The 13621-nt window shown below is 48.1% G+C and overlaps 1 protein-coding gene across 3 annotated transcripts in view; it reads left to right on the top strand.

Moving 5' to 3' along the window:
- The window catches only part of PRKCB (protein kinase C beta), a 308802-nt gene that overhangs the window by 161079 nt on the left and 134102 nt on the right, over positions 1 to 13621 (top strand). For all 3 annotated transcript variants that reach the window (XM_067706359.1, XM_067706358.1, XM_067706360.1), the window contains exons 4-5: positions 2541 to 2652; positions 5387 to 5515. In XM_067706359.1, the coding sequence (XP_067562460.1) occupies positions 2541 to 2652; positions 5387 to 5515 (241 nt within the window). The remainder of the gene's footprint in view (positions 1 to 2540; positions 2653 to 5386; positions 5516 to 13621) is intronic.

The raw sequence follows: 13621 nt of genomic DNA, 5'->3' as shown, positions 1-13621 counted from the left end.
CAAGGGGGTCCTGGGGTCCTTCTGCATCCTGGGAGCCCTGCAGGACAGCCAGAGCAGAGCTGACCCAGCCTCTAAAACTTGGCGGTTCAGAGCTGTGCAAGGGCCAACACTTCATCTGCCTGACCGCAGAGGCTTGGAATGTCATGAAAGAAACTTTGTAGCTCATTAAGAAGATGCAGGCCAGCAAAAGCCTTCAGGGATGGACAGGGTTTTAGGCAGAGGCTTACTGAGACAGAGTTTTCATGCAGCAAAATTCACTTTCTTTACATATAGTAAAATTCACTGCAGTTGATATATAGCACATTCCAGTCAGCCCCTAAAAGTTCCCACATGCTGTCCCTTTGTTGTCAATCCCCTTTCCACCCCCAATCCTTCTTAACCACTGATCTGTTTTCTGTCCCCATAGTTTTGCCTTTTCTAGGATGTCATTTAAGTGGAATCATATAGCATGTAGCCTTTGATTTAAACAGAATCCAACAGCATGTGTTTGACAGCTTTATCTTACCCAAATTCTTCTGAGATTCATGAATGTTACCTGTATCAGTAGTTCATTCCTTCTTACTGCTGAGAAGTATTCCATTGTGTGGACGTACCACACTTTGTTTATCCGTTCACACGTTGAATGTTGAATACTTGGTTGGTTCCAGACTTTGGCTATTGTAAGTAAAGTAGCTATAAACTTGCAGGTTTTTCTGTGGATAGATGTATTCCTTTCACACCTAGGAGTGGGACTACTGGGTCATATATTATAAGGGTATGTTTATAAGAAAGTGCCACACAGTTTTCCAAAGAGGTGCTACCACTTTGCATTCTCCCCAGCGTCGTAGGAGAGTTCCAATAGTGTTCTCTCCACATCAGCACTTGGTATCGTCAGTATCAATTTTCTAAAATTGTAGCCATTCTGGAAGATATAAGGATTATTTTTAAATTTTGTAAATAACAGTTTCCTAAGGAGAAATGCTCATCATTTTAATAGCACATAAAATAATTTCTACTTATTCTGTCCATTTATTTGCTCACTTGTTCATTTCCTGTCTCTATTAGAATATGTTTTTAAAAGGCACCTGCATCAATAAATAAATGTGAATGGATGAATGAATGAATGAGTGAATGAATTAGGAGATGGGTAGCATATAGCAAAGGCTAGAACATCAGATCAGCCCTGGGTTGGAACCTAGGGCCCATGATTTTAACTTTTCTCTTTCACAGAGAAGGCAGCTTTCAGGCTGGGATGGGAAAGAGAAGAAGGAACTTTTTGGTTAGAGTAGCTCTTGAAGGAGAAAGACATCATGCAGAGCCAGAGAGTCATGAAGGGCATGGCATATTTGGGAGTACGAGCAAGTCCTGTGTACTGAAAACACAGTGTGTGTTTGAGGTCATAGTTGGGATCACATGGGGGATCTAGTAATAATAATGCAAAAGCTTATACTCCTTACTGTGTGCCAGGCTGTTCTAAGATCTCTACATAGGTTAATTCATTTATTCTTCCCAATGGTCATATAGCTTATATCATTCTTTCCATCATACAGACAAGGAAAATGAAGCACAAAGAAATTAAATAACTTGCCCCAAATTATGCATCAAAGAAGAGCCCAGGCAGTTTGGACCTTCAACTACTGCATTACATTGCCAGGTTAGGAAGGGCATGTTAGTTAGTTAAGGAATGGTGTAAGCTGCTGTAACAAATAGCCCCCAAATATAGTGACTTGAACAAGACAGAAGGTAGGTTTTCTCTCAGATGTCTGTCCAGAAGTACAAAGTCCAGGGCTGGTGGGTCCAAGTTTGGGTCCAAGGTGGTCACTTTCACTTCTCACCATCTTCCAGACAATGGGAAGGGAAAAAGGGGCCCTGGAGGCTGTACACCTTCCTTTTAAAGGAATGACTGAAACACGTACATCCCATGGGCCAGAACTCAATCACATGGACACACCAAGCTGCAAGGGAGACTGGGAAATGTGGTCTATAGTTGGGCAGCCACGGTCTCTGCTAAGACTCAAGGGTTCTGTTATTGAAAGGAAGAATGGGTATTGGTGGAAAGCCAGTAGTCTCTGCCACAACCTGTAGACGATTCATTGGACTTTGAACTCTGTCCCGTAGATGATGAGGTCCTGTTGGGGAGGTTTCATGCCCAGACTTGGGTTTTAGATCATCCAGAAGTTGCTTGGCTGATAAAGGAGAGAAAAGTAGGAGCAAGGCGACCTGTTTACCTGATCTGTCTGGTGTTTTGTTTGCCATCTGTGGAGTCCTTGCTGCAGATAAGAGTCAGTAGGTTGGGTTCCCAGATGGAGGACTTGCAGGCACAGTGAGTGTGCTGGGGCAGGATGGGAGCCATCAGCTGTCTTAGGCATTCATTCATTCAGTGGTTACTTATCAAGCACCATGTTTGGGCACAGAGCTCCAGTGATGGTCCCAGCAAGTATGATGAATGCTGGGGGCCAAGTTCAGTTCTCTAGGAGTTCTCCAGGGATGCACAGTGCAGTGGGAAACTGGGGCATGCCACACTGATGCCAACCTCTTTTGTTTGTTTCTTTTGACCTTAGGACCCCCGGAGCAAACACAAGTTCAAGATCCACACGTACTCCAGCCCCACGTTTTGTGACCACTGTGGGTCGCTGCTGTATGGACTCATCCACCAGGGGATGAAATGTGACAGTAAGTACGTTTGCTCTCTGGCAGCCTCTGCTGACTGGGCTGCTTCCTCATGGTCTACAAAACATTCTCCCAAGTCCTGGGTGGCCTGGGTACCACTTGTTTGTTGCTGGGTAACAATAACCATTTATAGAGCTCATGATTCTGCAAGGCTGTCCTTTAGGTCTGGGCTGGGCTTACTCATGCCTACGTGGTGGGTTAGCAGGTTGGTGAGGGGCTGTCTGGGCCTGGAGGGCCTCACCCACCTGTCTGCAAGGATGGCTGGCTGTCACCTGGGTGATGGGAATGACGGGGGTTGGGGGACCACATGTCTTCCGTCCTGAGCAGGCTAGCCTGGGCTTGCTCACACGGAGGTCCCAAGTGCTTTAAGAGGGCAAGTCCCACTGGTCAAAGCAAGTCACATGGCAAGGTTCACAGTCTGTGTGGGAGGGGACAGTCCACAGGTGTGGACACAGGGAGGCGTGGTCAAATCGGGGCCATTCCTGCAGCCACGCACACAGCTGTTGCCAGCACCGATATGCGGGGCTGATGCCTTTCTCTGCAGAGAGAAAATCTGCCTCCCTTTAGCACCCACAGTTTATGCTAGAAGGGGGGCGGGCATGTGATTCGCTGACCAGGCTGGGGTGGGAAGAGGCAGGAGGGGGCAGGACTTCTCTTTATTAAGTGAAGGACTGAATGGCCCGAGGGGTGGGGGAGCCAGCAGGCTTTGAGAGCTGCAGCTGCAAAGGGGACAGGGTGGAGATGGGGGCTCAGTGCTGCTGGCTCCCAGAGGCCTGTTGACCCCCGCATATTGAGCAGTCATGAGGCCGGACTGTCCCTGTCACAGGGGTCCTGAGGCCCAGGGGACAGAGAGAGAAACTCTCAGGGGCAGAGAGTGACAGAGAGGAGTATGGGTGTGGATGGGGAGGAAGGGGGCAAGAGACAGAGAGAAACACACAATCACAGACAGGGACGGATTCAGGGGGCAAATGACACGTGCGCCCAGGTGTAGGGAGCGATGGGTGAGGCTACAGAGGGGCCCAGCTAGAGAGAGACTCAAGCAGGAGGGACAGACAGACGAACCAACAGACACAATGATTGGAAGTGACACAGAGAGAGATGCCCTCAGTCAGGCTCCTGCAGAGATACTGAGATGGAGAGAGAGCAGAGACAGGCAGAAACACACACATGGAGAGACACAGAAAGAGATGGAGACAAAGAGGTGTGACACAGGCCCAGAGCATGAAACAGACCTATTCACAGATGCAGCCGAGGCAGCGAGAGACACATGCTGAAGCAGAGGAGCAGAGACCAGGAAAGAGACGTACACCCATATGGGTACCGAGAGGCAGACAGAAACAAACAGGGCAAGAGCCACAGAGACACGCGTGGTGAATGGGGCTCCCAGGTAGACACATAACAGAGGCGGGGAGAGAGCGGCGCAGCTGCCTTCTGCCTGTGGGACACTGATTCCTCTTAGCGCACGTGGGGCCCCAGGTGGGCCTCAAGGACAGAGAGGGCTGGGTGGGAGGCAGCTTGGGCTGACGCAGAGCCCTGAACGTGGGCACTCAGGTTCCAGGGGGCTCTCCCTTCCTCCCCACCATCCTTTTCTCCCCACGATTCATTTCCAGTTTTGTAATCTGCCTGCTGCCTCCTGGAGCTTGGGAGGGCTGAGAAGGGGGTGTCCTGAGCACCCCCTGCCCCTGGGGATGCCGTCCCCCCCAGTTCCCCAGGGAATCTCCTGAAATGCAGGCCCCATGGGGTGATCTAGACTCTCCTCCTGGCTTCTCGAACTGGAACGAGGGTCCCCTAGAGAACACTGGACTCCAGGCACACCTCCCTGGAGCAGCCGTGGGACTTAGGGGAAACCAGCCACCCACTGAAGGAAGCACAGATGTACTACAGGATTGTGGGAAGGGAGCCTGTATTTATCGTATCACGTAAGAGACGTGAAGGTCCGATTCAGTCGCAGACCTATTCCATTCGTCTTACCCTGCATCTAATTCTTTTTCTTGCAGTTAGTTTCGGTGGATACTGTGCGGGCTTTGCTCAGGTCCCAAGATGATGCCCCTCCCAGGGGGTGGTTCCTGGCAGGTGCAAGGGTGCAGAGGCCTGGTCCTCTTGTATCCATTTGGGACAACTCTGAAGGGTCCCTGGAGGTCCAGAGCTCTCTTTACTGTCAGCCTCAGTGCATCCTCGTGGGCGAGCTCCTCCCTCCCAGGAGCCCTTGCGGTAAACCTGCTGGCTCACAACTCCCATTCTCAGACGCTTTCCACGGAGACCAACCTATGGGCCGTCAATATTTAAAAATCGGGAGATGTCACATACAAGTCAGGATTCCTGCTTAATCTTGAAAAATGGGGCGATCTCAGCAATTTGGGGCATGCACCCTGCATGGCGGCTCCTGAGTGGGGACACTGCGCTCCCTGGCCGGTCAGGTCCCGCCACACCCGCAGCTTCTCTCGCTGCGTTACCTGCTGCCCGTGCCACTGAGCTTGGTGCCTCTGGCTTCAGAGCCGTCGGGGATGCGCGAGGTGCCTCAGCCTTTCGGGAGGACGGACATGTTCCTCCTCCTTTGTCCATCAGGGCCTGGGGTGGGGGGCGGGGGCCGCGGGAGAGTTGGAGAAGCCCTTCTGATGAGACCCGGGCAGGGCGGGCACGGCTGGCTGGTCTCCGCCAGCTTCGGAGGGAAGGAGGGGAACAGGAGGGGTCCAGCCTGGACCAGCCTGAGCCGCGCACCCTCCCTCTGTCCCCGCAGCCTGCATGATGAACGTCCACAAGCGCTGCGTGATGAACGTCCCCAGCCTCTGCGGCACAGACCACACGGAGCGCCGCGGCCGCATCTACATCCAGGCCCACATCGAGAGGGAGGTCCTTATCGTTGTCGGTAGGTGGCGCTGGGCTCCCGCTCCGGTTCTGCTAGGTTCGGACCTGGCTGGACCGCTGAGTTAGGGGAGGGGAGGTTGGTGGAGGGATGGGCGGTGCAGGGGCGGGGCGAGAGGTGAGGTGACACACTGCCTTCCTCCCCTCTCCCCGCGCCGCCGGCCCCCATTACAGCCCATCTCCGCTGTAGGCATCCTTAGAGACTGCATCCCCAAAGGGTGAAGCTCTCAGCACCTCTGGTGCGCTGGAGCTTAGAGCTGGGACACCAGCAGTACATTACTTTTCTCGAAGACCTCAGAGGAGCCAGTAGAGCAGACAAAATGCTGAACGCCTTAATTTTATGGCACTGTGCGTCCCTGGGGGCTTTCCATGTATTTGAAGTATTTCTTTCTTAAGCCTGACGGCGGCCTCACTGGTCCCTGTTCTGTGATTCTCCCTATTTTTCGCACTTCTGAAATACTTCATAGTAATAAGAAAGAGGGATAATACCGCCTCTTATGAGAAGTGCAGCATGGTGTCTGTCCCTCCTAATGGAGCATTCACAACATGCTTGGCTCTGACATGAGCAGCTCAGACAAAATGGAAACCTGGCTGTGCTGGATGGGTAACTGCTCAGACATAAAGCTACGGTCAATGCGGCACTGAACTGGACCAGAATGGGACTAAAACTTTGTTTTTTAAAATTTATCTTATTTTATTATTTTATTTTTTATATATATTTTTGGCCACGCCGTGCGGCATGTGGGATCCTAGTTCCCTGACCGGGGACCAAACCCTCACCCCCTGCATTGGAAGCACGGAATCTCAATCACTGGACCGCCAGGGAAGTCCCCAGAATGGGACTAGAACTTTGAAGGAATTCTCCCCCAGAGGCTTGTGTCAAACTTCTTAGAATTTACAATTTGTTAATTTAAACAAGGTTTTTTGACTTGATATCTTAGGAAATTGATCATAGAAGGGATTGATTTTGCAAAAATTGGTCTGAGGCCCTGGAATGGTTCAGCAGCTCTGAAGCACTGAGCCTACACCACATAAAAGTTGAAAGATAGCCCTGTAAAATGTAATCCCCGTTTTAAACTGAGGTTCATGACACCCAGTGGGCTCTTACGGAACGTGTATTCCGTTGAATTGTTTTTTCCTCTGAAAGGAAGGCAATGGCTGACATGACTTCTTCCCAGTGAAATGCTTGAGGGTCCCCCAAGGAGGAAAAGCCTCACGAAAAGCTGGTTTCCCCACTGTCGAAGCTTCCTGGGCTGGAGGGGCAAAAATGAGACCCTGCTGCCCTCTACTGTTATTCTCTAGGAACTACACTGGCTCAGATGTTACTAGGGCCAGCCAACCTTCAAGGAACCCATTGAATGCACGGCGCTCAAAACCAAACGACAGCATAATGCTCTCAAGGTCCATCCATTGTTCCCACCACAAAAAAGAAGTAATTATTTGAGGTGACAGAGGTGTTAGCTAATGCCAGGGATGTAATCATATTGTAATATACAAATGTATCAAATCAACACATCCGTACACCTTAAACTTACACAGTGTTATATGTCAATGATATTTCAATTAAATAGAAAAGACTTACATGTTATCTCTTTCACTGCTCAAAACAGCATTGTGAAATATCTATTATACTTGTTTTATGAATGAAGATACTGAGGCTCAGAGGAGTTGTGCTTCTGAGAGCTCACACCATTTGTAATCATCATCGTCATCCAGTCAGCTACATCAGAAGTAGCTAACATTTGAGTTTTTAAGTGTGTTAATCACTCTGCAAAGCACTTATGGCAATATCTTGTTTAAAAATTTTCAGTATCTCTCATGAGCTAAGTAGTATTATCGTTCTATCAGAAAACAGGCTTAGAGAGTCACACACGGCATCACCTAGGTCTGTTGACTATTGTGATATACTAGGTTACTTTTTGGTTTAGTTCCCTGCGCTAACTCTCCCCCCATACCTTATTTATTCCCTCTGTGGTTTAGCTGCATTACCTCTTATGTGTGTTTCCTGGGCACTTTGTTTCACGTGGTACAATACAACGTCTCTTCCAATTCGAGGTCAAAGTCTTCCCCCTCAATCACAGATACACTGTCTTATATCTTGATCACAAGCTGACGATTTCCAGGCAATCCCAATGAGGGTGTGGTATATTTGTTTCCTAGAGCTACTGTAACGAAGTACCACAAACTGGTGGCTTCAAACAACAGGTATTTATTCAGTCACAGTTCTGGAGGCTGGAGGCTAGAAGTCTGAAATCAAAGTGCCGGCAAGTTGGTTCCTTCAGGAGGGCTCTGAGGGAAAGTCAGTTCCATGCCTCTCTCTTAGTTTCTGGTAGTTGGGGCTCCTTGGCTTGTGGCTGCGTCCCTCCAATCTCTGCTTCCATCATCACATGGCGTTCTTCCCTGTGTGTCTCGGCATCCAAATTTCCTCTTCTTCTAAGGACTCCAGGCATTGGATCAGGGCCACCCTAATCTGGTATGACCTCATCTTGACTTGGTTACATCTGCAAAGACCTTATCTCCAAACAAGGTCCCATTCATATGTATTGGGATTAGGACTTGAACACCTCTTTTAGGGGATACAATTCAACCCATAGCAAGGAGAAGGAAGAAAAGTTAGGACTCCCTTAAAGTTAAGGACAGAATATCTGCATGTTCAGGGTTCTGCTAGCACTAACTGAATAGCTACTAAGAGCACTTTGTGGTTTTCCAAGTGCTTTGGTACTGACTCATCCAATGGAGATAGTGGTGTTGCCAACATACAGAAGGGGAAACTAAGACTCGGTGAGGTTGGACAACTTGCCTGATGTCTCGTGCAGAGCAGGATGAGCCCCTGGGCCTCCTGTCTGCAGGTCACTGTGCCCTGCTATTGCCTCCTCACCGTTCCAGGCACGGTCAGTACCTGGTGTGGGATCGTTGATTGACTGATGATAGAAGAAGCTGATGCTTTGACTGCAGTCCTCTAAACACAGAGCTGAGATGGAGATTTTTGTTCAAGTGATTTACTGGGGCTGCTCATAAGATAAGGAGTGAGGATAGAGCAGGGAAAAGCTGAGTGAGAGTGTGGTCTCCATTGAAGACCAGCTATAGCTGGATCCCATGGAGTCCTGGACCACAGATTATAGCACAGGGTCAGTCCCTCCTCGAGGCAAGAGGGCTGTTCTGTTAGGGTCAGACACTGCTATGGGCTGAATTGTGTCCCCTTAAAATTCACATGTGGAAGCCCTAACCCAATGAAATGGTGTTTGGGGGTGGGGCCTTTGGGAGATAATTAGAGTTAGATGAAGGTGGGGTTCTTATGATGGGCTTGGTGGCTTTATGGCCGCATGAGGGCACAGCAAGAAGGTGGCCACCTGCAAGCCAGGAAGAGGGCTCTCACCAGGAACCGAATTGGCCTGCACCTTGATATTGGACTTCCTGCCTCCAGAGCTGTGAGAAATAAACATCTGTTGTTTAAGTAACCCAGTCTGAGGTATTTTATTTCCGCAGCCTGGGCTGGCTAAGACGGTCAGTCTTTGCTCCAGGCTACTGGGATTGAAAGTGGGACGGTACCTCCCAGAATCCATGGCTTCTGTGAGACTGAGGGCAGCTATCTGGACATGGGGCAACTGTGAGCCATTAACAGCCAACACTCACGGTAGCCGGGAGCTGGGGGCCTTGGCCCGAGTGGAGGGGAGCTGACAGGGTCTGGGTCTCCTGGGTATACTCTGATCTCCCAAGCATCCTTCTGGTTTCATTGTTGGGACTCCAGGCCCTCCTCCTTGATCTCAGCCAGACAGATCAGAGAGAAGAGAGCCCTTCCCAGCAGTGTGAGGCCAAACGTGACCTGTGGTGTTGAATTGCCCCACTTCATTCAGACCGTAGAGGCACGTCCAGTGTTGGTACTTGCCACATGCTCTTTGAAATCCCACCATCTCCAGAGGCACCAGGCTACCGGTGCTTCTGAAAGATCTGAAGGTTTCCTCATCTCTGGCTCATGAAATCCTGGCTTTATATCTGCTGTCAGGAGTCTTGCAGGTCAAACTCAGAAGGGAAATCCAATCAGTTCTCTTTCTTTAAAAAGCTCATCACAAGTTTCTCATTGCCCTTAGGACAGACTAACTGTGACATGGTAATCTCATTATCTATTCTCTGTCTCCTTGCTTTTCTTTAATCCTTCATCCCCTCCAGGCTGCCACCCACCATAGGACATCTGCATACTCTCTTCCTTCCATCTGGAGTGTTTGCCCTTTTGTCTTCTTTCAGCAGTTTACTCTTCCTCTTCCTGTAGGTCTCAGCTCATTCTTACAATCAAGGCAGCTTCCCTGGACCTCCCTTTGTTGTAGACATTCATGGTATCCTGAACTTGAACTTGTGTCAGTTGTGGTTTTATGTTGGGTTGATTAGTGTCTGCATCTCCCTCTGGGCTTTAAGCTCGGTGAGGGTAGGGCTGTGTCTGTCTTGACTCACCACTGTATCCCAGCACCTAGTGTGATGACATCACTAAATATTTGTGGAATCAGTGGATATATGTGTGAAGGAGATGCCACTAGAGGATCCTGATGGATACCAGAACTCACAGATGATCCCCAAATCAGTGCCTTCCACAGTGAGGAGCTAAAGTTCAGCAGATAATCCAATTCACACCATCATCCTTAAAGAAGGAGACCATGCAGAAAATTCCAAGGACCAGGTCCAAGGTCAACAGCAGGTATTACTGAGACTGGGACTCACCCTTTGGAGCCATAACTACCCTCATTCCCTGGATAATGTAGAAAAGACACAGAACAGTGGGACTTGTAGAATCACAGGAAATCATGTGGACATCATGATGCCCTGTGTTACCGTGGAGGGGAGGCAGTACAATCAGAAGCCCTGATCAAAGTTGTAAAATGCTCCTGGGGGTTATGAAGCCCATGTCCTTGTATATAAAATACCCCTTTTCAATTCAGTATCTCCCTATTAACATAGCAACTAATATCCCCTTATTAACATTTCCATCTACATTGCAGCAGTCTGCAAATCCTTAACCATATCCATAGTTCTATCTCACAAAAACTGGGGCTGTTCTTAAAAATAGCAGAGGAGCAATGTTTTGAATGTTTCTCTTTGGGACACCCATTCGGTGTTCTTACAATGTATTATGTTGTACACAACCTCCTCAGACTGAAGCATCTCCCAGAAAGACTGAGGAACTCCCAATACTTTGTATTTAAATCCTTCCCAAGATCTGACATCCACACATCAAAAGAAGAGCACCAGAGGAACATAAATCCTTGACGGGCTATTGGGAAAGGCCGAGGATTGCATCCACCTGTACACTAGGTTCCAAAAGAAGTTTTAAAAGCATTCTTAGGAGAAAGGAAACTGATGTTGAAGGCTCAAAGAAGCCCCTCTTGTTATGTAAAGAAGTGTTTCAAGGTAGAAAAGGTTCTGCCCGTCACGGAGACCCTAACAAGGGGGGAAGAGTTCAAGGAAACCAACGAGGGCCCTCCTACTTGGGTATCTTCCTTCCATGACCAATAGGGCAGGACAAGACCAGAAGAGCAGAGGGCAGGCCCAGGTATGGTGTACCTGAGGGGTGAGGTGGGAGGTGGGGGTAGTTTGGTGTTTAGGCGTTTACAGTGTGAGAAAGGTGGCACGTTATAGGTAGGAAGGTGAGATGGGCTCAGTAAGCACAGATGTTCATTCATTCATTCATTCATTCAGGAAGGGCCTGACTACCAGGTTGTATCCATTGACAAATGAGATCTCATCTTTGCCCTCGGGGAGCTCACAGCTTAGTGGGAGAGATAGACATAGATAATTATATTGCAATGTGGCAGATGGTGAGATGGTACCATGGGAACCCTCAGAGGGGCACCTGAAGCTTCCTGAAGGAAGCCATGGCAGAGTTGAGTCTGTAAGATGTATAGGAGTTATCTGGGTGGAGCGAGCTTTGTGTCAGGGTACATAAGAAAGCATCCGCTCTGTTTATTGAGTTCTTATTACACACCAGGAGCTTTACACAGATCAACTCATTAATCTTCAGAACAATCCCCTGTCGTAGGTATTATTATCATCCCCATTTTACCTGTGAGGAAATGAGGCACAGAGTTGGTTAACTAACTTTCCCAGAATTGCACAGTAAGTGCTGAGTCTCGTATCTAAGTCCAGACAGTTCAGCTCGATGGCCCTCAGTCTCACCATGATGCTGCATTCCAGGCAGAGGGAAGATGGTGCACAAAAGCCTGGAGGCTGGAAAAATGGCAGGGGTTGAGGGAGGCTGTTAGCTGTTGAGCGTGACTTCCCTTCCCTACGTTCTAGTTATAAGCTCCTGTAGAGTCTATTCGCTCACTCTGCCAATCATTCACTTATTCATTCAACAACAGGTATTGAATTTCCATTGTTTGTCAGGCATGTTCTAGACCATTGGGATAAAACAGGGGGCAAGACAAATCTCTTTTCCTGGACAAACATCACAACCTAGGGTCTTGGCAATTCCCTAGGACTCTTGGAATTTTTTCTCATCTTTCTTCCTTTTGTTTGCCATGGAGAATTTCCTTCTTGTCAGGTTACATTCACTGCCCTTCGAGTTTTTTTTCAGACACGCTCTGTCCATTTCCTCTTTAAAACCTCAGAGGTTTGGGAATTTGGGACACAGAGCCAGAGTGACCTGAAGGCTATTTCTGCTTTTTGGCCTGTCACATCCTTCCCCGAGCTATAGCTCTCTGATTTTTTTTTTTTTTTTAACATCTTTACTGGGGTATAATTGCTTAGCTCTCTGATTTAAGGGGAAAGGGAAGGAGGGAAGAAAAAGGAAGTGTAATGAAGAAAAACCCAGACGGATTATTATCTCAAAATACTACCCAGCCATGCATCAGTTGCAGGGATATAAAATGACCACAAGCTATCCAGCAATACCACTCCTGGGTGTATATCAGGGCAAAACTATAATTCAAAAAGATAATCAACAATACTTCAATTTAAAAAAAAAAAAAGACAAGCTAGGCCACTAGGGTCCACTAGGGGGCAGGCTTTGCATTCAAAGCCATTCCTCCCCCCAAAATCTTTTGTTTTTTTAAAATTTTTTTTATTGGAGTATAGTCGATTTACAATGTTTTGTTAGTTTCTGCTGTACAGCATAGTGAATCAGTTATGCATATACATATATCTGCTTTTTAAGATTCTTTTCTCATGTAGGTCATTACGGAGTATTCTCTGTACTCTACTGTAGGTCCTTATTAGTTATCTATTTTATATATAAGAATCTCTTTCACGAGATGCCCAGATCTTGCAGAACAAAGTGAAACCACAACACCATCGCTGTCCGTAATGGAAGGTATCACAGCAACAGTTATCCCCTTCTCCCCCCGTTAAACAGGTGAGTCACAGGGGCTCAGAAAAAGGAATAACTTCTCAAGGCCACACATCCTGGAGTGGGGATAGGGCCCAGTTCTTGTGGATTTCCCACTCCTTTATTATACTACTGGTTAGTATTTTTCCCCCAACATTTTATTATGAAAAATGTCCAGCATACAGCAAAGTGGAAAGAATTTTACAGTGAACAATCGTTTATCTGCCACCTAGATCCTGCCATTAACATTTGCTTAATCACGTGTCCATCCATCTCGCTCTCCATCCATCAGTTTGTCTTATTTTTGACACATTTCAAAGTAGGTTGAAGACATCAATTCAGTTCCCCCGAAACACTTCAGCCTGCACATCATCAACAAGAATTCAAAACGTATTTACAATTTCTTTAAACTTGTGAGGTCGAATTTACATACCATGAAATGCACACATCTTCAGTGTACAATGGCTAAGTTTTGACAGGTGTATTACCCTATCTCCTATCACGTTAACCCTCTTTTTTTTTTTTTTTTTTTTTTCCGTACGTGGGCCTCTCACTGTTGTGGCCTCTCCCGTTGCGGAGCACAGGCTCAGCGGCCATGGCTCACGGGCCCAGCCGCTCCGCGGCATGTGGGATCTTCCCGGACCGGGGCACGAACCCGTGTCCCCTGCATCGGCAGGTGGACTCTCAACCACTGCGCCACCAGGAGAGCCCCACCCTCTTTTTCTGATGTCACAGCTGCCGTTGAGGATCTGGTGAAAGCTGTGAACACCATTCTCAGAGCAATCCCCTTGTATGCCG

Source organism: Pseudorca crassidens, chromosome 15 (genome assembly GCF_039906515.1).
Source record: "Pseudorca crassidens isolate mPseCra1 chromosome 15, mPseCra1.hap1, whole genome shotgun sequence".
Lineage (NCBI taxonomy): Eukaryota > Metazoa > Chordata > Mammalia > Artiodactyla > Delphinidae > Pseudorca > Pseudorca crassidens.
Note: the sequence above shows the minus strand (reverse complement) of the source record. Positions and strands in the feature narration are given on the sequence as shown.